At 35.1% G+C, this 25,902-nt stretch overlaps 1 protein-coding gene across 1 annotated transcript in view; it reads left to right on the top strand.

Moving 5' to 3' along the window:
* The window catches only part of CFAP47 (cilia and flagella associated protein 47), a 362,418-nt gene that overhangs the window by 141,178 nt on the left and 195,338 nt on the right, over positions 1–25,902 (top strand). Inside the window, exons 43-46 of the mRNA XM_062577000.1 lie at positions 1,189–1,334; positions 6,707–6,815; positions 10,367–10,593; positions 17,417–17,597. Of these exons, the coding sequence (XP_062432984.1) occupies positions 1,189–1,334; positions 6,707–6,815; positions 10,367–10,593; positions 17,417–17,597 (663 nt within the window). The remainder of the gene's footprint in view (positions 1–1,188; positions 1,335–6,706; positions 6,816–10,366; positions 10,594–17,416; positions 17,598–25,902) is intronic.

Here is a 25,902-nt window from a genome sequence, read left to right on the forward strand (position 1 = left end):
TTGTAAAAAATGTAAATTATTTAATAATTGATACTTTGGAAATGGTTTTAATTTCCCAGTGCTCAGAGAATGAGTGGGGTGGGAGGACTTGCATAAGACTGATTCCATCTGCTTCACAGGCTAATGAAAGGATGAGAAACACTTCAATAGGAGACAAACTTTGAGTTATGTCCTATTATATTCAGAAAATATTCACTTCAGAAATTACTTAGGTAATGCCTTACCCTATTTGATGGAAGAGTAAAAATGGGGCTTGGGTCCTACTGGAAAAATGTTTTTGTAATTGTTTGTGTAAGTTTTGGAAATATCAAATTCACATAAAACTTAAGTGTTGACTGAAGTGGGAATATTGGGAAATTCCTGCTTTCATTGTTAGGAAAACAATTTCTGACTTGAAGAGGAGAGTGTGAGGAAGTGGCTTTCTTCAGTTTGGTTCTTGGATGGTACTTTTGGGTGAATTAGTCCTGTTTAATTGTCCTGAGTTTGACATAAGGTTTCTCATGTGATCTTTGTTCATTTCTATTACATACATTTTCATTTCTACTCTTTAGTCAGGTGATCCTTCTAGAAGGTTAACTGGCCATGGTTTTAAAAGTAAGGTTTTAAAGATTCTTTATTATCAACATACGCTCAGCAGATGAAAAACATTCATTGGGAAAGTAGTCAGACTGTCAGATTCACCCATGATTCTTGTTGTCTCATGACACTCAGAAGTTTGTCACCTTAATACTTTTATGAAAGGATGCATAGAAAGTAAGCTTACCAAAATTTAATTTATATCAGTTCTGGAAGATTTCATCCTATAACATAACGTATAATTACTGCAGAACACCGAGAACAAGATTATTTGTTTAAATTATATTAAACTATACTGTTTTTTTCTAGTAGGAGGAGTTATTTGCTTACAGGCTGTACATTCTTAAAGATGAGTGATTTTTTAGAGAGTGAGAGGCACTCTGTTTTCCATTGTTTTGTTTCTATGCACAAATAAGAATGCAATTAATTAGCAAAATGTATCTGTACAGTACTTAAAGCATGCAGTATTACTACATATTCACATGTGTCATTTGAGAGTACCTTAAATGCTGATTACTACAGTGCATTGTTTGCAATATCTTTATTTTTAAACTCAAGCAGCTGCAATCTATGCTGTTTTATATAAACAACCATTAAAACTTATTTTAGCAGCTGACCAATCCAGTCTCTTGCATGAGTTCTTCAGTCCAGTGGAAATACTGTTCTTGGAAGGGAGAAGTTCTGCAGGATTAGAAATTGACTTTCTTCCATTTAACCTGGAAAAACGTTACTGCACTGTCATTCTCGTTAATGAACTGGTAAGAACAGAAAGTATATCTTGTAGGTGGTTTTTATATGATAACCTTGTCAGTCAAGAATGAAGATAACTTTTGTAAAATTTCATACTTTCAGATATGTTTGCCAATTCTGTTTAAATAGAGTAAATGAATATTCAGATTGATTATGTATGAATTTTAGGGTAATTATATGTATAAATTACAAAAATGTTATGTTCATGCTAGCTTTTGAAAATGGAAATATTTTCTTTCATTTCTTGGTTAAAGTATAATATTCCTATAATTCTGAGAGGAAAATGTTACTTAAAAAATTGATCAGAGGGTAGGCAACATTTTTGCATAAAGTAACAGTTTGTAGCTAATGAATAAAAACCAGATTTCACTGCCCTTTAATCTCTATATGGTTAGCATTTTGTGGAATGCCTTAAGTTATCTTTTACTGTAAAATCATTACTACTAATAAAATACTGTAAGGAATATTACTTTAGCCTTCCTAGACAACTACAAATATGAAATTTAAACCATTTGTCTTAATGTGGGAGCAAGAGTGATGCTTTAGTCCTAGGTGAATGAAGTACAGGCAGGGAAGGGATATAGTCTTTACTACTGTAAAGTACTTTGCACTTTCCGTGTATTTTCGATCAAGGATATGCTGTCATTTAAAGTAGAATATTTTTTTCCTCTCTCCCTCTTTTTTGAACTATCTGATTTCCATTCAATCCTTGTTGCCAATGTAACTAAAACTTTTGAACAGGTTGTGCATGAGTACTGGCTTTCAGTTTCTTTTGATATACTTTTCAATTTCTCTTAATTAATATAGTCTGATATTTGCCTGTTGTTGGCCAACTTTCACAACTTAAAATTTACATGACAGCTTATTTGATGTCCTTGTAGTCCTTTATCTCAGTAGTCTCAATCTTCTTATTTCTATGTAAGTCCATCTTTTCACCTCTTTAACTTCTCTGTTGTGTTTTGTCAGCTGACGATGTTTTTCAACATCCAATTTTTTCTCAGACCTTCTTTCATGTGTGGTTGATCTCAAGGCTTGTATTCTGCTGCTGACTTTTATAATATTAATTCTGTCTGTCAGCTTTCCCTCTATACAGTTACATATATTTACCATTCTCTCTGGCACATTTTCGTGGTCTGTAACAATATTCCCAAAACTAAACAACCTATTCTTTTTCTCATGCACGTTCTTCAATCCTGTGTTTGTTACTATTTTCTGTTATTGTTCTCAGTCAAACTATATTCAGTGTTTGTTTTTACTAGGCCTTTTATTTTTTCTTGTTTTTTAAAGGAAGATGAAACTAATGCAATGATATCCAGGTCTATCTGTCTATTTGAAACCACTGACCATTTTTAAGACACATAGCTGGAAGGTTTATAAAACATACCGTTCACTTGAGTTTCTTGAAAATTAGTGAGAGGTGGAAGAGGGACATTCTGTTAATGCCTTCAGTGAGAAATGAGCTAATGCCATGGCCTTACTGTGCAGACACCAGGGAATCACTAACAAAGAAGCTGTACAAATGTCCTCATGTTAGAAGATAAATATCACTGTAGATAATTCAATGAAAAATCAAACCAATGCTCATCATCATTAAAAAGAATTACCAGGAAAGAAATAGATATTGAAACGTGAAAACTCACTATGCCCCTGTAAAGATCTAATGTGGACATATTTAGAATATTGTGTGTAATTCTAGTCACTCCAGGAAACAATATAATAGAAGCGGAAAAAAAAAATAGGAACGATGATCAGATGTATGTAATTCTTTCTCCATGGAGACAGCTACTAAAAAAAGGTAATGTTCTTTAGTTCAAAAAGAGATGGTTAAGGGACATGACAGGTATATAAAATTATGAATAGTTTGCAGAAAGTTAATAGAGAATGATTGTGGCAGGAGATACAAACTGAACCAAAGTAAGTAGTTTTTCATATACAACATATTTAACTTCTGGAATTCAACTTCCCCAGGACACTTCAGGTGCTGTAAATTAGTTCAAATAGAAGTTATACTTATGAAGGTTAAGTTCGTCAATTTTTATTCAATGTAATGATCTAGATGCAGTCTCCAGATAAGGAAATCCCTAACCTACTGGTTTCTGGGAGCAAATCTGAGAAGGACCTTCTTTTACTTGCTATGCTTTTATACTCTTTCTTTAAATCTCTATGTTACTGGCATTCTCTCTCTTTCTTTTCTCTTTTGGAAGCAGTAGTTTATGCCCTACCTGAAAATAAGTCTTGTGCTACGTTAGGCAGAATATAAAGCCTGAAGAACAAAGTTATTTAATAAAGAGAAGGGAAATGGCAGTGTATTTATGGGAAGAAAGCAAATCAAGAAAGAGTTGTGGTCAGAATAGACATACCTCAGGTGAAGAGGGAAAGAACATTTCTCATAGCCCCTGAAAAACATAAGATGTTGCCCTGAGAGATAATAAATACTTAAAATTAGACATAACAAAGAACTAGTTTATCTGTCATAGCAGGAAGTGTTAAAGTTTCTGAGAAGCCACTGCTGTGTCTTAATAATATTAACTATTTCTGAAACTCCCACTCCTTTCAGCTTAGCTAATAGGTACAACACATTTAAAGGCTGCTGAACATGCAAAGTTTTTGATAAACAGCACTTTAAGAAAACTAAGTCCTATCCACATAATTGTATTATATGTTAGACAATGCAGTAAATCTCCTAGAGGAGGAGGAAACTGTAAAACAGCTAGTACATTTTTAGAGCTACTCAGTAATGGCACAGGAAGAAATTGGCTTTATTAGGTATTGTGTGTATGGCTGCAATATTCCAATCATACTGTTTTCTCATTGACAAACCAACCGCTGGAGTTACCAAGCTCTATGAAGATCAAGTGGCTTCATATAGTTATGAAGTTCATATCATTTAATTATGGACTTATGCTGCACGTAATCTTACAAATCACTTAATTCATCATTTCTGTAATTTTTTTCCTACCTATTGTGACAAATGAACTAAAACAGTAGTCAGAATGTTGCTTTATTGCAATCAATGAAAGTGTTGAGATCCAAATCACCAGCTAGTACTTCAGTCTGACTAGGAATACTATCTTTCATTACATCAACTACATTTATGTGATAAAAGCAAGAAGCTAAATTGTTTCCATTTCATTGGCTTACTTAAGTACGTTCCTTAACTTTTTTTCTGAAAGACTGTGGATATTAACTTTTCTAATGTTTGAAATGACAGCATAAGATGTTTATAACATTTCTAAGGATTGTTCTAATGTTTATTTTTGTTTAAGAAAAATGGCACTGATATTCTTCAAATTATTAGTATAGGTCTTTTCAGTGAAGAAATTGTATGTTGACTATCAGATAATCAGGTTGCTTTTATCTCTAAATCTTCATTTCTGGGAGCTAGTTTACATGTCCACAACTCTTGTTTTCAGTTATAATTGTTTATGAAATCATAATTTAAAAGTGATAGTCCACACTTTTACGGCTGGATATCTAATAAAAAATTAAATAGTTTATTAATGCTTAACTATGTGTTCTTAAGTTGAAGCTGACTTTCATGGAGAACTGCAAATACCTAGTAGTTTTACATTATTTTGAAATATCAGTTAGGAATGTAATTATAATGAATAGTTAACAATAGTTCAATAGCTATTTTATTAAGTATTTTTTTAACGACAAACTCTACAAAATTTTTGTGTTATCCTATTTGCAGCTGATCAAAACAAGAAATATAAAGCATTTAAACCATGGATACTACCTAAACACTCAAAACACAGTAGAATACCATTCTTTTCCAAAACCACCAAGAAAAACCTCAGCAAAAAGAAAGCAAGATTCGTATTCTCTGGAGATCAAAAAGCCAGACTTTTTCAAAACAAGGAGGGAAATAAGGGAGTTTCTCTTCACACATAAGCATGTTGATGTCAGTGATGATAAGTAAAGGATAGTAGAACGGCATCCTAGCAACCAATACCTTCATGAAATCTGTTGTATGCTGAGAGCTTGTTAGTGGTCCTTATGAGGCAAAACACTGTGTCAAACAGGCATAATTCCCGTTTAAATTGGTTCCCAGGAGTGGCTATTAGTTTGTGTGTGGGAAACCAATTTTGCTTTAGGTTTGTTTAATCCTTCTCAAAAAAAGATTTGTCTGAACCAAGAGAAGGGAGAAGATGCCATCAAGATTGAAAAGCTCTCCTTCTGCTGTGTCAGGATCATACATGCAATGTTTTCAGCCCTAACATAAAAGGCTGACAAAGCTATGAATATAGGTAAAATAAAAAGCAGGCTTATCTTATGTTATTGACCCGTAGGATGGAAAAACTGCATTCGTGAGCAGGTGGACTAAGTGATAGAAATAATTTCCCTCCTACCTTGAATGAGTACAAGATATGCATTCTGAGGGCAGGATTTCACAGGCTGTAGCTTACAGAAATCTGAGAGATGACTTTGCAAGTTATGTCTTGTTGTAACCCCCTTTGCCTTGCGATTGGCAGAGATTAACATAGTCCAAACAAGTTTGTAGTAAACAATAGGAAGTCATCAAAGCAATAATAGTAGCATATCTATTCACAATCTTCTGCCTAGTTTAGATTGATAAACTAATCCTAATACTTCAGATACCTAATTTAGGTGTCTTTTAGTTTTGAATGTTCTGACGGAAGTCTTCACAGTGTGGAATATTTTTAGTGAGTTTTCTTTTTGTAATACTTTTCTGTCTTGCATTTAGACCTTATTGTTTCAATTTCTTCTATAATTCAAAATACGTTTTCTCTGTTAACTAATTTATCCATTCTTCTGTGGTAAATTCCTATCTTCCTTTGTTTTAGGTCATGTATGTGTTTATTCAGATGCTTCTGTAGGCTTTTTTCATTAATTTTGATGAAATAAATAAAATGTGTTAACTTTCTGTATGGAAAATATGTACATGGTGCTAGTCTTCTTTGACTCCTTCTCTTTCCTTCTCTCTAAAGATTAAAAATATTACTGGCCCAAAATTAAAAGTTCTTAATAGTGATGAGCAATATAGTGAGCTGGTGTATGTATTTAAAATATATGTAGCTAATTGCATATGATTAGATTTCATTTTATCATCATATTTATTGTTCAGGGTATCCTCATTCAATTAAATACATGAGTTGGAAAGAATTCGCCTTATTGTTGAAATTTCTGGACTTTTCACAATTAATATACTTAATTAAATGTACTTTATTATCATAGCAAGATTTGAAATGATCATTTTATTTAAAAGTAGTTTTATAATAATGAGTCTCCTGAATATATAAATCATTTTGTAAGTCAGATCTTCAGTATTACTAGATTTTATTTAGTTTCAATGTTTTGCCATTTGTTCTGCATGACTGGCTTACTGAATTAGAATGCATATGTTCCTGTGTTTCAGATTGGAGAGTTTGTATACCTGGTAGAGGGACAGGGTGATATACCTTTGCCTTCACCACTGCTTCCAATGGATAGTCCAAACGTCCTGCATGTTAGCAGTACGTTAGAAGGTAAAGTAAATGAAAGGAGGAGGAGTAAAATAGGGAAAATCATTATTCTTTGCAAATATCTTCTAGTTCCCAGGCATTAAATAGATCTGATAAGAGTAGTTGCCTATAAGGAATTGTAATGGTGTAACTGAAACTTGTATTTTTTTCAATCTTATCCAGTCCCTTTTCTTCAGAGTAGCAGTTTGTTGTTGGTTATTTTTTTCAGAAAATTTCTTGTATGTGAAATTCTTTTCAACATGGTCTGTATTGATATTTTTCATCCTTTCTCTTGTTTTCTACTTCAGAATATAGTTTGTAGCCAGATGAGGCAGTACAAGTCTTTTTATTTAGGGGTTTTCTAATTTTAAAATACTTGAATTCTGTATACAGTGTTGCCATTTGACAAACAATCCAATACTTCTGTCATTTAGCATCAAATAATGCACTTCTGTCAGTCCTATTTCAGAAACATTGTGGCTATTATTATTCATACGAGGAAGAACAGAAGCATGCAATCCACAGTAATAATTTATATAACTCTCCCTCTAATTTCTTGTTAATAAATATCGATTTAAACAGCCAATGATTTTGAAATAATTTTTAGCCTTCTACAATGGGATGACTGGCTGGGTAGATGAGGCAAGAACAGTAGACGTTGTATACCTTGACTTCAGCAAGGCTTTTGACACTGTCTCCCATAACATCCTCCTAGAGAAGCTCAGGAAGTGTGGGTTAGATGAGTGGACAGTGAGGTGGACTGAGAACTGGCTGAAAGGCAGAGCTCAGAGGGTCGTCATCAGTGGTGTGGAGTCCTGTGGCTAGTGGTGTCCCCCAGGGCTCAGTACTGGGTCCCATCCAGTTCAACTTCTTCATCAGTGACCTGGATGAGGGGACAGAGTGCCTCCTCAGCAAGTTTGCTGATGATACCAAGCTGGGAGGAGTGGTAGAGAGACCTGGACAGGCTGGAGAGTTGGGCAGAGAGGAACCTCATGAGGTTCAACAAGGGCAAGGGCAGAGTCCTGCACCTAGGGAGAAATAACGCTAGGCACCAGTACAAGCTGGGGTCTGACCCTCTGGAGAGCAGCTCTGCAGAGAAGGACCTGGGAGTGCTGGTGGATGACAAGTTGACCATGAGCCAGCAATGTGCCCTTGTGGCCAAGAAGGCCAATGGTCTCCTGGAGTGCATTAGGAAGAGTGTTGCCAGCAGGTGGAGGGAGGTGATCCTGCCCCTTTACTCAGCCCTGGGGAGGCCACATCTGGAGTGCTGTGTCCCCAGTACAAGAGAGACATGGAGCTCCTGGAGAGAGTCCAGCGTAGGGCTATGAAGATGATCAGAGGGCTGGAGCATCTGTCCCATGAGGAATGGCTGTGAGAGCTGGGCCTGTTTAGCCTGGGGAAGAGAAGACTGAGGGGGGATCTTATCAGTGTCTGTAGACATCTGAAGGGAGGGCGTCAAGGGGACGGGGACAAACTCTTTTCAGTGGTGCCCAGCTACTAGAAGAATGAAAGGCAATGGGCACAAACTAAAACACAGGACATTCTGTCTGAACATTAGCAAAAACTTCTTCACTGTGAGAGTGACAGAGCACTGGACCAGGTTGCACAGAGAGGTTGTGGAGTCTCCTTCCTTGGAGATGCTCAAAAGCTGTCTGGACACAATCATGGGCAATATGATCTAGGTGACCCTGCTTGAGCAGAGGGATTGGACTAGATGATCTCCAGACGTCCCTTCCAATCATCTCATTATTTTGTGATTCTGTGATTCTGTGACCTGTTTCATTGACTGTGATTTGAACATACTTCTGCATAACTCATTTGTAAGGTCTGAATAATTTCGAGGGGGACAAATTTTAACTTGTCTAAGTGTTTTCAAGATGCTTGGTAGCAGGACATCTTCTTTAATGAAATATAAAATCAAAAAGAAGAATTAACATCTCTAGGTCAAAATGAGCTATCTAGGGAAACACGAAATAATTTCTAAGTCATTGCTCTCAATACCCCTCTAGTTTGATTTCATAAGATGAGCAGTTTTAACTACACTTCTGAAAAGAGAAGACTGTAGCCTGGGTTGTAAACTTCAACTGTGATACATACTATGTTACCTCAAAGGAGTATCTCTTCTCTGTTGCTTTTGAAAATATGCTGGTAATTACATTCTTGACTGTTCCTATGGCATGCTCAACCCTAAAAAACCAAGATCTCTTCACACTTATGTGAACTTAAGAATTCATGTGAGCTGTTCAAAGGCTGTTCTCCTCAAAGCAGTTAGCTGTATAATGTGACCATTTGTGGCAATCTAAATACATCCTATACTGGCTTCTTACTATAATAGAATACAAAAGTTGATATCAAAGGCATAAATAACAGAAAAGTCACCGTATGTTGCAGTCTTGATTTTCAGTGGCTGTAGTTTCTTAATTATGATTTTGTTCTATTTTTCATGAGAGACTACATATTCTATAGATAGTCCATGATGAGGCACAGAAATAAATCTTAATTATGAATAGTCATAATATTCAAAATGACATAATGCCCTCTATGCTTTCCTAGGCATTTCTTAACCTTGTACAAGTTCCTACCTTATTAATAACCTTCAAATTAATTTCCTCATAATCATGTTCTTGGGAGCTTTATATCTCAGCCATCAGCTCATCTTAAGCCACACCAAGCTGAGATTTGAAGTAAGTCACAGTTGAGGATATTTGCATTCATGGACCAGCTCCCCAAGATGGAAAACTTCCTTGAAACAGAATGCACAGGGATATGTCAGTCCTGAAACCTTCTCTACTGTGAGTCAAAAGCCAACCAGAACAATGCAGGATGATTTTGCTTTAAGACACTGGAATGAAATATCAGAAATCTAATAGTGCACTACTCATTCATTACTATGAACTATTTAATCTTACGGCCTCAGTTCCTTTCCTGTGAAGGCTAAAACTAAACCATGCAAAACACTCCCTATGTGCACTGTGCCAAATAAGACTGTGACATTCCAATACCCTGTTGTTGCTGCTTTGTGCACATAAGCACCCTCATCCACTGTTTTGCTTTCCAAAATGAATTCTTACCACAGATATTTTAAAGTGGAAATACGAAAACGTTAGCTTGTGGTATGTTTATTTTACATGCGTGAGAGACACCAAGAGCTGTGGATCTCAGAGCATTGCACTTGGAAACATTGTGAGTTTAATATGTATAATCAGAATTACATGGCTTGTGGTTTCATCTAGGAGGAACAGATCATCTAGAGGGATAGAAGGGTGCTGTATGTGTGCCAGAAAGACTTTTTAAAACTGAAGTTACCACCCTGATAACAGTAATACTAAAGCCTGGAGATTTTAATTAACTATGACAAGCAACTTTTGATTTGGATTTTAGGCATGTTAATTTTTATTTTCTCATTATAATTAAAAAAATAAAAAATATTCCTGGAGTAAATAGCATCTATTATCAAGTAAATAGCAAAAAAATCTGTATATTTACTTGTCTTTGGAGGTTTGGGATTTAAAAAACATTTGGCAGTTACTCTCCTCAGTAGCTGACAAATGACAAATTTTACATTTTTTTTATAGGTCTGAGTGGGGCATTGCCTGTTTTGTATTTCAAATGTGGTCTTGCTCAGATCCTTGAAGAAAATCTGAGGATTCCAGTGATCAATGAAGCAAGGGAAATGGCTCTGGCCATCGCTGCACAACAGCAGATGTCAACTGTTGAGTATGAAAGAAGAAAGATCACAGGGACTCTGGAGAGCAGTAGTGTCCGAGTTGCAGTTGCGTTATTAGGGCTATCCAGAGTAGAGGTAAGACAATAATCTGCTACTAGAATTTTTGTTGTTGTTCTTGATTTATAAGACTGAATTTTTGTTCTGAAGTTGCATCCTCATTCCAGTTATTAATATGTTTCCTTTAATAAATCGTAGCTACAGTTAAAAAAGATACCAACTTCTTATTTCAGTTAGCTTCAGGAAATATACCTTGGTTAAAGAACCTTTCATACTCTATGTATATCTATCTGTATTACTATCCTCTTTATATACATTTCCATAGGGAATGAAAATTCTCAAATAAGATTTTTTTAAAATTAAAGAACAGACTTGGTGAATAAATAGAAAAGTTAAAAAAAAAAAAAAAAAAAAAGACTTTTTCTTGCTTCCCAATCAATCCAAAATAGTTTTAGAGAACTGCAAATCTTCCTTATAAGCTATAATTCCCTATATATATATAATTCCATTGTAGAGATAGTTTCCCAAGAATTCAACACCTAGATAAAAAAACAAAAACCAAAAAAAGCAGGCTATTCCTTTAAGTACCAATTAGTATTTGTGAATAAAATTATAATAGCAACATTACCAAATAAATAAGCATTTTTCTGTGTAAAGTTCAAACGTAACCTTGTATGGATGATGGCCAAACATTGAGTTTTATGGTTGAATTTCCCTTGTGAATCTGATGTTACTTGACCTCAGGCAGATTGCCGGGCAGCTCTACATTATGCCAGCTTTCCAGCTGAACTCTTCCCTGAGTATGGCTCCCAGTGCTTCATGATTTCTAGTACTAAAAAGTAAAATACTTTTCATGGTGTCTTGATGATACTGCTAATTTTATATTAACTATATAATTTCTGTTTACAGATAATTAAAAATGTACAGCAAATTAAATGAAGAAGAAGAAAGAGTAGATCTAATCTGTGACATGTTTTTAGTAGGGCATGATTTTAAACATGTAATCTAGACTCAAATGTTTTCCTTTTGAATGTTAGTTACTTCCCTGCTGCGGTGACATTTAATAAGCTTTTCTTAATTAAAGTCCTGTAATACCACCATCACTTAACAAATACTTGATGAAAGACTTGACCGCTCTGAAGTTGTGGATTTAATCGGGGCTGAGAACAAAATAGGAGTAGTCTTTGTACTGCTAGGTATACTAAGACCTAATGTGATTTCTAACATTACTTGAATTGCAAAACAGTGGAGGACAATTAGATTGCTTATGAAATATGTAATGATGAATACTAACACTGAATCAGTAATCATGTAAGAGGTGAAAATAATAAGCAGAAAGAAGTATTTTACTGAATGTACATAAAGTCTTATAATTGTTCATAAGAAAAATAAATGGAGTAATACTGATACATGCTGATGCAGAAAAGACTTTATACTCTGAAGAAACATTCCTCAGCATGGTGGCTCACTATACAGATTAAATTATGAAAAAATGTTCTTAGTAGTTTTTTTTCATAAATTCATGCTTACTATCTGTATAAAAATGGCAGTATAAAAATTCTGATGACACTTATTGAATAAATTTTCTTGGGGGAGGGACTGCAATTTAGTTTGAAGGTGAAGTATGCTTTTAGTTTGTCTTAGTTGCCTTCCATTCCACTAAAAAAGGCCATCCAAAGCACCTGCAGTTTGTTGAATTTATATATGCCCATAAAATCCTTTGGAAGTTACAGATCAGAGATAAATCTAGAATCTCTGGAAATCTCTTACTTTCTCATTTCCTTTCCACCTTTCTACATACTTCCTCTAAGTATAGCTATGTGATAAAATACATGAACAGAAAGGAAGGTGCCCTTATGATATTACTACTTGATAGTCCATCTGTGTATGTAAAAATGATTTATAAATAATTAGAATCATAGAAACACTAAGGTTGGAAGGGACCTCTGGAGATCATCTAGTCCAGCCTCCCCGCTCAGCAGGGGTCACCTACAGAATGTTAGACAGGGTTGCATCCAGGCGGGCCTTGAATACCTCCGGAGAAGGAGACTCCACAACCTCTCTGTGCAACCTGTTCCAGTGCTCCGTCACTCTCACAGGGAAGAAATTCCCCCTCACGGTCAGGCAGAACTTCCTGTGCTTCAATTTCTGCACATTGCCTCTTGTCCTGTCACACGGGACATCTGAAAAGAGTTTGTCCCTGTCCCCTTGACACCCTCCCTTCAGGTACTTGTACACATTGATCAGATCCCCCCTCAGTCTTCTCTTCCCCAGGCTGAAGAGGCCCAGCTCTTGCAGCCGTTCCTCCTAGGCAGATGCTCCAGCCCTCTGATCATCTTTGTAGCCCTACGCTGGACTCTCTCCAGTAGCTCCACATCTCTCTTGTCTTGGGTAGCCCAGAACAGGATGAGGCAGAGGCAGAGGCAGTTCTCAATCCACCTCACTGTCCATTTGTCTAACCCACACTTCCTGAGCTTCTCTAGGAGGATGTTATGGAGGACAGTGTCAAAAGCCTTGCTGAAGTCAAGGTACACAATGTCCCCTGCTCTGCCCTCATCTACCCAGTCATTCCATCATAGAAGGCTATTGGTTAAGCAGGATTTCCCCTTGGTGAATCCATGCTGACTACTCCTGATCACCTTCTTCTCCTCCATATGCCTGGAGATGACATCCAGAAGGAGCTGTTCCATCACCTTTCTAGGGATGGAGGTGAGGCTGATTGGCCTGTAGTTGCAGTCCTCCTTCTTCCCCTTCATGAAGACTGGAGTGACACGGCTTTCTTCCAGTCCTCAGGCACCTCTCCAGTTCTCCAAGACCTTTCAAATATGATGGAGAGCAGCCTGGCAACAACATCCACCAGCTCCCTCAGTACCTGTGGGTGCATCCCATCCAGGCCCATGGATTTGTGGATGTCAAGCTTGCCCAGAAGGTCTCTAATCCTTTCCTCCTCAATCAAAGGAAAGTCTTCCCTTCTCCAGACTTTCTCCCTCACGTCCAGGCTCTGGGATTCCTGGGGGCTGCCCTTAGCAGTGAAGACTGAAGTAAAGAAGGCATTCAGTAATTCTGCCTTCTCTGTATCCCTTGTCACCAGGGCCCCCGCCCCATTCAGTAGCGGGCCCATGTTTTCCTGAGTCCTCCTCTTGCTGCTGATGTATTTGAAGAAGCCCTTCCTGTTGTCCTTAATGTCCCTTGCCAGACTCAATTCTAACTGGGCCTTAGCCTTCCTTGCCGCATCTCCACATACTCTGACTGCATTCCTGTAATCCTCCCAAGCAGCCTGTCCCCTCTTCCACATTCTGTGTACTTTCTTCTTCTGTCTGAATTTGGCCAAGAGCTCCTTGCTCACCCATGCAGGTCTCCTGCCCCTTTTGCTGCACTTCTTACTCACAGAGATGTACCGCTCTTGAGCTTGGAGGAAGTGATGCTTGAATACTAGCCAGCTCTCCTGGATCCCCCTTCTCTCTAGGGCCTTAACCCATGAGATTCCTCCCAGTACATCTCTGAAAAGGCCAAAGTCTGCTCTCCTGAAGTCCAGGGTTGTAATCCTGCTTGTTGCCTTACTTCTTTCCTGCAGGGTCCTGAACTCCACCATCTTATGGTCACTGCAGCCAAGGCTGCCCCCAACCTCCACATCTCTAACCAGTCCCTCTCTGTTGGTAAGGACAAGGTCCAGCAGGACACCCTTCCTCATAGGCTCCTCCACCATTTGTGACAAGAAGTTATCATCAGTGCATTGCAGGAGCCTCCTGGACTGCTTGTGCCTTGCTGTGTAGTCCCTCCAGCAGATGTCGGGGTGGTTGAAGTCCCCCTTGAGACCCAGGGCCTGTGATCATGAGGCTACCTCCAGCTGTCTATAGAAAGCCTCATCAACTTTCTCTTCCTGGTCAGGTGGCCTGTAGTAGACACCCACAACAGTGTCCTCCATGTTAGTCTGCAATTAAATAACTACACATTTTTCTTTCTTACTAAAGTGTAAATTTTACTCATGTTTACATACTCACAGAAAATAGGAATAAATGTAGGTTATATTTCTGGGGTTACACTGCATATGCATTTTCAGTAACATGCACTATGTGTTTTTATTTGACCAATCTTTATGCATGGATTAAAGTCCTAGATATTTTTGTTCTGTGTTTTTACAGATTCTTTTCTCTACTGGAAGAAAAAAAGATATTTTGATTGTGTCTTTGCTAATTAGGTATATTAGAAGAATAATGAATTTGTATCTCTTTCCAGTGAAACAGTTATTGCACTGATCAGAACTTCTTTATTCTGTTGTTTCTATGCTAAATGCTGCCAGTATTGGGCTGGTACTATGTAATTTATAAATAGAGTACAGAAGTGACAATCACCAAGTCTGAGGAGCTTGGAAATGGACATTCAAAGGAAAGGAGCAGGGATTTTAACTAAATATTCACTTCTATTTTCTACTTTCTAAGCTAAATTAAAATCAGCTGATTGAACAGTTCTGCTAGAAATAGAATTTTAAAAGGTACTATTACAATCTTGGTCACTGAAAGATTCTAGTAGTAGCAAGGTTGAATAGCCAGTCCCTCCCCCCAAAAGGTAACCTCTGCTGTTACCAAAATCCAAACCATTTGTTAAAAGATTTTTTTTTTTGTGCTTAAATAACCTCTGGTACAAATAAGAAAAATATAGAAAATCATATAGTATCAACATTGAATGCTGCAGTTAGAGAAGTTAAATAATGAAGAGAAGGAAAGAAGGACATTAAAGTGATAAGCAGCCAAAATGCAAATCTCAAGATTTAAAGAAAAAAGGAGGAGTTAAAATGAGTAGCCATGTGCTATTTAATTCTGTCAATATATATCCTGTATACATCAAGGCATAAAAGGAGAAATGAAATGCTAGCTTGCTCCCTTGTCTGGCTCTGACTGGGAATATACTTTTTGCCTTTTATTAAAAGTAATATTCACCATTATGTGATTCTGGATACTGGATTTTTATTTCAGTGTTGGAAAATAATCTAACTACCCAAGTCAGTTGTAGTTTCCGTGTTATATTTGAATATGCAGAAAGTCAAAGTCAAATTTGAACTGGTAAATATATGTATTTAGGTCAGTATTTTCCATTACAAATAAGAAAGATATATCTTTTTTTCCCCCTTGTGAAATCTTTTATCATTTCTATTCTGTCAGAGAGAATTGGACTTTGTTATTAACATCACAACTGAATTATTAGCACCTATTGATTTTATGTTTGCGTTTGTGTCTATGGAACTGTCAGGGAATTTCCACTGAAATAGTGAGTTCAAATTTTAAACTCACATAGCATTTCTTCTTGTCACATGCCAGGAAGTTATTTTGAAAATATGAGTGATGTAAAAAACAAACAAACAAAAAACCCCACCCATATTCATATTTTGTTTAGGTAAATATTGTTTTAGGCACATATGTCTGTCCAGTCATACTTTGTGGAACAAGAATGTTAAATAGTTGTCTGCTCCAATATTTGCTGTATCAAAAAACTATATAACTATATTGCCACATGAAGTTTAACAGATTCCCAAATTCCTTATGTACTTTGTGTTTAACAGTGTATTGACAATTTGGAGAGATAGATTAATAATGAAAACAAACCAACAGCAAAGAATGTAGGGCTAATTTGTAAATGGATGTGACTTTTTTATTAAACAGAACAAATCCAAAAATCAAAAACCCAGTTGATTTGAACAAGTTGACAATATTATTTTTGATAGTAATCTTAATCATTATGAAAATTCATTTTTTTGCATTCACAATTTTTTTTTAAATTTCTCTGTTTTTATTGCATAGTTCTCTTACATGCAAACTGCATAGGTTTTCTCACTTTTTAATATTTTCAAAATTAATGTATATCTTAAGATGTCACACTGGAATCCTTCCTTAAGAATCAGCGTTTCTTTAAAATTTTCTCTTTGAACTCCTATAATGGATTTCCACTACCTGTCCCATTTTGATACATGCTAAGATACGTGCTCTCCTACCATTATATGAAACAAATAGGCTTTGAGTTTTCGTAGCGTAAACTGAATATTTATGTAATTATCCTTTCCCTTTTCTCACTAAAAGATACTTCTCTGTAGTCATTAATACAAGGACTTTCCTATAGAAAAAGATGACTACTTTCATATTTTAAACATATTGAACTGATAATTGTTAAACTTTTTCATTGCAAATAATGTATTATTGGATTGAAAATGAGTAATTTTGGACAAGTAGTGTATTAAATTATTGCATTAGTTCTGTAACGCCGTCTTTCACAAGTCAAATTTGGTTTTCATTAAAATGGCCTATTCTGAACTTACCTTTACCTATTGTCCTGATCTCTTACTAGTATATTCCATGCTGTGGATTAGCAAGGCCTTTTTACCAAGAAGAAGAGCTTATTTGTCCTTAAGATTCCTACTATATGCTTTGATTTCTAAAACACACTGCGTGCCACATCAATGTTCAAGTTAGCTCACCTAACTATACATTTATTGTTCACAAAATACCAAAAATAGTTTTTCTTTATTGTGTTTTTTACCATTCAGAAACTTTGAGAAGTAGAAGAAGAAATATCTGTCTACATCTGATATGGAATAGATTTTTGTTTTAATGATTGTTCTTCTCTTTTCTGCCTTCCTGAACAACTATAAAAGCTGGCAGAGAACAGGAGGCAGTTTTGCTGTAAATATCAAAATATATTATTTTTAAGTGAATGTTTCAGATATTTGATATCTAAAAAATTGCACAAGGCATTTTATTTAGAAGGATCTCTCAACATTTCGATATAACTTGCCTAATTACCAACTCAGTTATAGAAGTTCACCCTTAAGCGTGTATAAGTTTACATTTCTTGACCTGAGATTGCTCTTGTGATGATTGCTCAGATGTATACATTATTGCTTCACTTGCAGAGAGATGCACTCTTACAACCATGTAAAATTCCCCCAAAGTTAAAGTACGTGGATTACAGCGTAGAAGTGAGCATGCAAGAGTTCTTTGAGGTTCCTGAAAAGGTCTCTATTCCAGTGTTGGCATCAAGCAGAGTTAACTTGAAAGTTCCTTCAGAAAAAGACCTCTCACCTCAGAAACAAGGTAAGAGTGTTCTTAAACTGATGATGAACTTAGATTTTCCCTGAGAATTTTTTTTTTTTATATTTTTTAAAAGCTTTGCTTAGCTTACATTTTGATCCCTCCTTTGCTGGCTGACGTTATGTCCTGTAGATGTCTGATGACAGCACTTGGCTTATCATTTTCGGTTTTACTAGTTTAAATGGAAGCAGTAATTTCTTTATTAATTCTGCTAAAGGCTTAATGTATAGTCAGTTCACTACTGTGAAGAATTTATAGGTTTATTTGTCACTTCTTTTAAGTTTTGGTCAACAAAGGAAAAATTAAAATGCATTGAATGGACTTGTTAGGAGTGAAGTAATTCTGATTTGGGTGAAGATGGTGTTGTGGTCTTATTCATCACCCTCTTTCTCAAGACCTCAGTATAGAAGGAATTACAGAATCATGGAAGAAACAACAGAATGTTTCTGTAAAGAAACATCTCCACAGGAATGTTTCTCAACCTCCTTGTTAAAGGTTGCCTTTATGTCCTGAGGCATAAGAATTTACATCTAAAGTGTTTTGATCCCCTGCCCCTCACTTCTCAGTAGCTTAGAAGTATTTAAGTATTTTTTCCACAAACCCTGCAAATGCCTATCTTGATGCAAATCCAAAATATTTACTTGAAATTTGATATGAACCTAGGAATCTTTCCATGAAAATCTCTAGGCAGTTTAATTATAGGAATTTCTGCTATGCCACTTATTGCTTATGTATAAACTGTTGAGAAAAATAAGTGAATCATCTAATTCTTCATGTTTCACTGTTGCTACTGCTAATACAAATGAAATCTTCAGGTCATTATTTTTCTCGGAATTCCTGAAGTATATGGTAAGACACAATGTCATTTTTTTTCTATCCCCAATGAACTTCTAGTTTGCTGGAAGTTCAGTTATTACTTTGTACTTAATTTTATCCCTTTTCTGTATTTTTGGGGGCAAAGGAGATTTATATAAGTTTTACTAAGATAGCTTTCCTTTTCTGTGTTGTTCTGTTCATAGTGCAATGATGAGAAATATTGAAACTTAGCAGGAGAAAAAAAAGCTGACTTTTGTCCTGATTGTAAGCGTTTACACACAGCAGCTTTTCAGGTCTTCTCAAATCATTTCTGTAGTTACTGTAGACTCTCATCTGGAGAGTGAAATTATCACAAATTCATGAGATGTGAAATAATTGTCCTCACCTAAAAATTTCTATTTGGGAGCATGTACCTCTTTGTAATTTGTGAGATCAAAGTTTAAAATGAACTGCCACTTGATTTTACATTCTGGCTCCTTTCTAACAGTTACTCCCTGTTATATCTGATTCAGGGAACTGGCTAACAATTTAAATGGCAGGACTATGATACAAAGCAAGCAAAATTATCTTCTCATGTATTCTTAACTACTTTAAAAATAAATAAGTGCATAGATTCTCTATAATTCATTTGCCTTTACAACTTAAAGGAAGTCTTTTATTTTTTGCTTCGTTCAGAAAAAAAGTTGGTGATGTAACAGTGTTTTCTGAATTTGCACATAGAAGAGCAGTTTCTAATAAGAACTGTAAATAAGTTATATTAAATGTTAATATATTGCAAATGCATGTAGGCTAATGATTTTTGCTAAAAGTTTTAAATCTGTTCAGGTATTTTAAAAAAATGATGCCTACACAATGAAAGAAGACTTGAGCCCATCAACATTAACAATTTGCATACTTGCAACTGTTTGAATTTCACCTTTTAGAGCCTCATGGGGAAAACTAGTTAAACCTTAAACCACCTTAAGTTAATAGAATATAAGTAGTAGGAAGGCTTTGTGGCCTGCTAAATCAATCTATTTACTGAAATAAATAAATAATTATTGCTGAAAAACTTCATGATGAACACAGAAAACTTAGAAAGATAGAATAAAGATTAAAAGCATTCTTGACCAGATGGTGAATATATGCTGTACCTGAAAGAGCTCTTAGCCTTTTTTTTATAAAGCAGACACAATCTTTTTCTAGCTCTATTTATATTAACGGAAGATTATTTTTGTAAATAAATATCTTTATGGTGTTGTTTTCATGTATTTGAGATGGATATTAATTAATTGCTTTTATTTTGATGTTTGGAGGGATGGAAAGATGGAGAGTCTGGAAAGATTATCGAACTACAGCTGTAGCAATATCAACACTCAGCTACAAATTCATCCAGCCTTTCAAATTTTCAGGGATCTCTCTTAGAATTCATTGCAATATTTTATAGAGTGTTACTCTTTCAACACTGTGTCACATACAGAATTCAAAGTGAGCATTGTTTTACTACAGGAAAACTTTTCTTTCCTCTGACTTGAAGCTCTTTCTGCATTTTGTGTATGCTAAAAAAAAGTATATGTATGTTGTATATCAGTTAATATTAACAGTCATATTCATGAACCTTTGTTGCTTTCACTATTAACTTTCACTCTTTTAAGGTTTTAGCATTAAGTTACTAGCAGAATATATGACAATGGTATCCACCATCTGTTAAGTGTCTTCTATTTTTTCTATATAGCAAATATTAAATTTTTCTTAACAGATAATTGATAAAGTAGTTATTTTAGTATCTTAGATTATTTACTATGAAAACTGGTTATTCATCTCTCTATTTTTCATATCCTTTAGTTATTGAAAATGAAATTTGAAAATATATTTTCCTCAGGAATTTTTTTCATAATCAGGATCATGATGAAAGGTAAATGTCAATGCTAACTTAGATTTTGCCAAACTAATTTTCTCCCTACTTTTCTTCGATGTAGCACTTAATTTTGGATAGTTTTTCTTTTTCTAGTAGCATCTAGTAGCATCGTCCATTTATAAATATTCTTCTTACTCTTAACTGCAAAACTTACAGGTCATGGAGACAGTCATATGTGAAAGCAACTTTGTTTGATAGAAAAAATACACCTATGCAAGTTTTCAGGGTCAGGACTATAGATGCAGGTTCTCATTGGCTGAGGAACTGGCACTTCCTATGTGTTTTACAAGGTCTTTCTAGAGTACATCAGAAATTGTTAGGATCTCCAGGTACCAAGATATATGAATATTCAATATTTAAATCTTTGTAGAACAAAATTCTAAAGCCTATTTATGCATTTGAATTATGTTTGAGTATTCTTAGATTTTTTTTCACTCTATTACAAATCTTAAGAGAATATAGTACTGTGTTGTCTTAATAATTCAAGTATTCTGCACCTGGAGATGGGCATGCTCTGCTCATAAGGTATATAGTCTTCTAGATCTGACTAATTAATTTCTGAAGCAGCATGTACATGTGTTTAAGAATGATAGTTATTTAAGTAATACTGTACATCTTCAAATATTACCAAAATACTTGTCTTTTGTTTAGTGCTTAGGAATGTTACTGCCTTTTAGTTTTAAAATATTTCTTAAATTCTACTTAAATTCAGCTTTTTTATATGGATCATTTAAAATTTATGCTTTTGTTATTAACATGATAGTGGTTCAAATCTGTGAAATCAAACTCAAGATAGATTTTAGCTGGGTTAAAGCTATTCTATAGTTTTTAAAAAAAGTCTAGGGGAGGGAATGTGATTTACCTTCCTCCCGTTACTCTGCCCAAATACTGAGATAGATAGATGTGGAAAGCTTAGTGTGATTAGGTGTCTTTGGAGAAAAGATGCTTGCTTTCAGTCAATGGAGTGTCTTTCTGAATTCCTGCAAACTGTCTGAGTAGTCAACTTTGGGATTTCTTTTTTGGGGCAAAACATAAAGGATTTCTGGATGATTTCTGACGGATCTTTTTGTTACAGATTCATTCTGTTTGCAGTATAGTAGCTATGCTGTAAAACATTTTAGGTGTCTTGGCATATTTTTAAGAAGATGAGAAAAGTTACTGCAGTAATAGAAGCAAAACTACTCTAGAGAATAGCTGCAGGATTAGCATAGTCATTAAGGTTGTAGAATAGATGTAACAAAGGTTGGAGGCTGAAATATTTCTTGAAGAGAAGGATATTTAAATTATAGTTAGAATGCTTTTGTTGTTAAGAAATAATTGCCTGTGTTTGTAATAATTGATGCAGAGGTCAACTAAAATTATAACGGCTTTGTCAGGTGATATAGGATATTCTTTGGGTTGCACTGTACAGGAGAGAAAGACTGCCTGGGAAAGATGGAAAAATCTACACACATAAATCGAATAAAGACATAATGTTACATGCATCATGATCTCAGAACAAAGGTTGTTGACTGACCAGATGGCAGGTCACAGTTGCTTAGCAACTTCTCAAGTTATTTTTACAGTTTAAATATAGATGAGCATGGATGAAAATTTTAAAAAACTGATAGCTAAACTGCTGTGAAGAAAGTAAATTATATTAGGGAAGTGGATTTTTTATTAGTTCTTGCTGCTTCTTTATCTGTCAATCAAAAGAAATGATAAAATTATCAGAGAAGGGGAAACTAAATCATATGGCAGGGAACACAGTCTTTTGGATATTTATTTCCTTTCCAATATATGTGAATAGTTACATGCAGGAAGAGAAATGTCAAAGATACTGCAGAGAACTAAATGGGACTTTGGGAGTGAATTCAGAAAGGTGGGGAGCTGAAGAACAGCTAAAAAGGGAGGATGAGATAATCAGCTGATAGGGTGAAAACAGTCAAAGGTATGTTGCATTGAAAGAGACAGACAATATAGGCAGATTCAGTGTATTTGTTTTGTTAATAAGGAAACTTAGGAATATTATGGTCAATTTGAAAATGCAATATTCTGACAGAAGTTAAAAGGTGGTGTTCCTGAGGGGGGGGAGGGGGGGAAATGTTGGCCTCATCAGGAACTTTTCTGTCATCTGAGGAAGAAGCAGAATTTCTTTCTACCACTGTGGTAGCTTTGCTTAGGATGGAAATAGCTATTTCTCCAAAGAAATGTCAGAGTACTTAGCTTTATGAAGAAAAATAGAGGTGGAGGTAAGATAGCTAAAATCAATCCTTGATTCAAAATTTCTTAGACTTCAGTAGCTGTGAAAGTGTCTGGCCAAGATTATAAGAACTTTGTCAAATGGGAATTAGAAGGTGAAAATCAGTGCCACTCAGCATAGTAAAATCTTGTAAAAAAGATCTTGTAAAATAAACTTATGACATTTTTAACAGCATTACAGCTCTAATGGATAAAAGCAATACAGAATTTCTAGCTTATTTTCAATATGACATCATGACCAAAATCTAAAACATGGACTTGTGTACAACCAAAATAACTCATTAGGAAGATATAAAAATAAGTGTATTGACACAGCAACCTCAGTTGCTGATTTGTTACTAGAGACTCATCAGAAAGTGAACCCTCAATGACCAGTTCTTGTTGGATATTGTTAATTCTTCATTAGTAATACAGAAGGTTATATAAAGTCTTCCTTAAGTTAGCAGAGACCCAGATTTTTTGGAAGACTAATTAGTTGGAATTGCTAAATATTTTTAAGTCAAGTATATGTATTTTAGTGCAACCAAAAATGTGGTAGTGTATGTAGGAACAGAGCCTGGATGTTAAACCAGTTAAGATACTGGTTTTGGAAAACAGTGCATGTGAAAAGGATGGATAGAGTCTTAGTGCTAAAGTAGATAAATTGTAAGAGTATATAAGGGGAAGCTGGGAGATGGTCTTGTCTCAGTACACAGTTAATGACAGAACATCTACAGTAGAACTGGAGGTTTTGGTGTCTATAAGAAGATTATGGATATTAAAGAAGTGGTAGAAAACAAAGCTTAAAGCAAGAGTAACCCAGCTATCACTTTCAACTCTGTGTGATTGCCAAGTACTTCAAACGCAGTGACCCCTACAGTATGTTAGTATTATGTGACCAAAAATAGTCTATATCTGTACTTACTGGCTGTGGGAAGGAATGATCTAATAAGGAGTCTGCCTTTAGCAGATTGCCTGAGGATTCTGATCCTGATGCTCAGCCCAGCTCCATTTCATACTGGGATTGCTGGTGAAACTTTGCTCTCATCTATTTTTTGAATTTTTCCTGGAGTTCCTATTCTCTTTAAGGTCCTCTCGAAGATATGCAGTGTATCTTGTAATTCTTTGTGACAAAAAAAAAAAAAAAAAAAAAAAAAAAAAAGTACATAAGAAGTTCACGTACCAAAGTGATTATTCACTGGTGTCTTAAAATATGATCCTAAAGAGATTTAGTCTCTTCAGTCTCTTCAGATCATCAGAAGTAGCCTGAGAAATGGCTTCCCTGTATATACTGCTGTATATCCGTGTATATACTACTGGTTCAGAGAAAGGGTAACTGGTAGTAAAACTTTTCTGTTTTGGTTACAAAAGGGGAATGGATTCAATTATCTAGGAAATCACGTTAGGCATATTTAACCTTGAAATGAGTTGCCTTTTTTCAGCAGTGTGTTATTGGAGAGTAAGAAGACTAAAATGTTATGTGGAGTTTCTAATGGATCAGTTTTTAAGTTACAGAGAGGTAGCATGCAAAAGTACCTCCGTGCTTCACCAAATCAACAAGTTGCTAGTTTTTTTGGATATGGTATCCCAAGAGATGCTTTGACAGTCTTGTCTCAACTCTCTACTCATTTCCAGAACAAAATTTGTCAAGTTACACTTGGTTGTAGGTTTAAGCTAGTGGATTTTAACTCTTTTTTTTTTTTGGTCTCTCTCCCATCCCTTGTCTTAAACCCCTGTTAGCTGGGGAGTCATTAATTGAGTGGTTAATGGTAAAAGGAAGATGTGAGGTTGAAGTTAAGTGAGAAATTGTTGTGAGATTACTAAGCTACAGGCACAAGGAATGGCAGCCAATATAGAACAAAAAGGGCGTAAAACTGTCTAGATTAGACTATAGCCTACTGTAAAAGTTTTAGTCATTATTACGCAGCTATAATAAGGTATACCTGCTCTTAACAAACCTGTGTTTTCTGCTTTGCTTACTTTTCTTTCCCAAGAAAGCTTTGTTTTCTAATAAAATCAGAGAAAATTAAGAAAGGAATATAATAAATTTTGCAGCAACATAATCAGCAGAATTAATTGAGTGGCTGTCATAATACACAGAGGCCTTTCTTGATAGAACAGTTTTTTATATACCTATATTATTTAAGATATTATCATTGTATTTTTCCCCTATAGTCCCTTTTTGTTGCTATAAGAGTACGGGCTAAACTAAACATGGAAATAACAAGATACCGTTGTGTTATGATCACTTGTTTGCATGTATCATGCCTATTGTTGATGTTGGAATGGGGAAGTTTTTGTTTTTTGTATTGCTAGGTCTTTAGATAAGTATAAGGTGGTTTTGTTTACATATAGTCTAGCATAACAGGATATAAATCCCAGTAATTCTACCAGTAGTAATGAACAGTGCATAGTCTTTACAATATAAACACTTTTTAATTGATCACTTTGTTATATATAGCATAGGTTTACTTAGACGGGTCCAGTAAATATAAACAACCAGCATGGCTATTAGATATCTGATATTTACTGGCAAATTAAAAGAGAGAAAGAAATTCAAGACCTTAGAATGGTACCTAAGATTGATATCCTGTTCATTAGCAATGAGGATCTCAGTTTTACATCCTGGCCCAAAATCTACGCCTTTAGCAATAGTAACATGGCAGCCCTCAGATGTGATAGCTTTTGAAACTGTTAATTTATGGAAATGCTACCCATAAATAGTCTGTAATGTTGATCTGATCTCAGTATTTTTCTTATGTAGCCTATAATTTTAGTTAGAAATATTGGATATTATGGTCTCATTGCCATACTTTTCAATAAATAATGTGCAGAAAAAGCAAGCAAATAAGATTTCAATATTAGATCATTATTTGGCGTTGTTTATACTGTCAGGATAAAAAAGTCTTCTTATTTTTTTCTTTGTTTTCTTCAGTCATATCAAATAATTAATAAAAAATATTTATCTACACTATACTATCTATAGTACACATTTTAATAGTAATATATGCATTTACAATAATATCTTCTAATCACTGAATTTTTCTGAGTATACAGAATAGAGTACATTCTGAATGTACTATGTCCTCCCTTCTGTGGCTTCTAAGTGTTGGCTCATACACTTGCTCAGCAATGGATTTAATCAGAATAAATCTTACTCTTTTTTTTTCCCCCTTAAAGTAATTTCCTGGGGCTTTAAATCTATTCTCTAATAAAGTGTTATCAGTGGTTCTGTTTTTTCATCCCAGTGCTCCGTGGTTCACGTGCTATATACATTTTCCAACATTTCCAACATTTAGTTTTTTACATTATAAAGTTCTAATCTTTTACATAAAATTACCTAGTTTCTCACCAATAACACGTTTGTCATCTTTT

This window comes from Rhea pennata, chromosome 1 (assembly GCF_028389875.1).
Source record: "Rhea pennata isolate bPtePen1 chromosome 1, bPtePen1.pri, whole genome shotgun sequence".
NCBI lineage: Eukaryota > Metazoa > Chordata > Aves > Rheiformes > Rheidae > Rhea > Rhea pennata.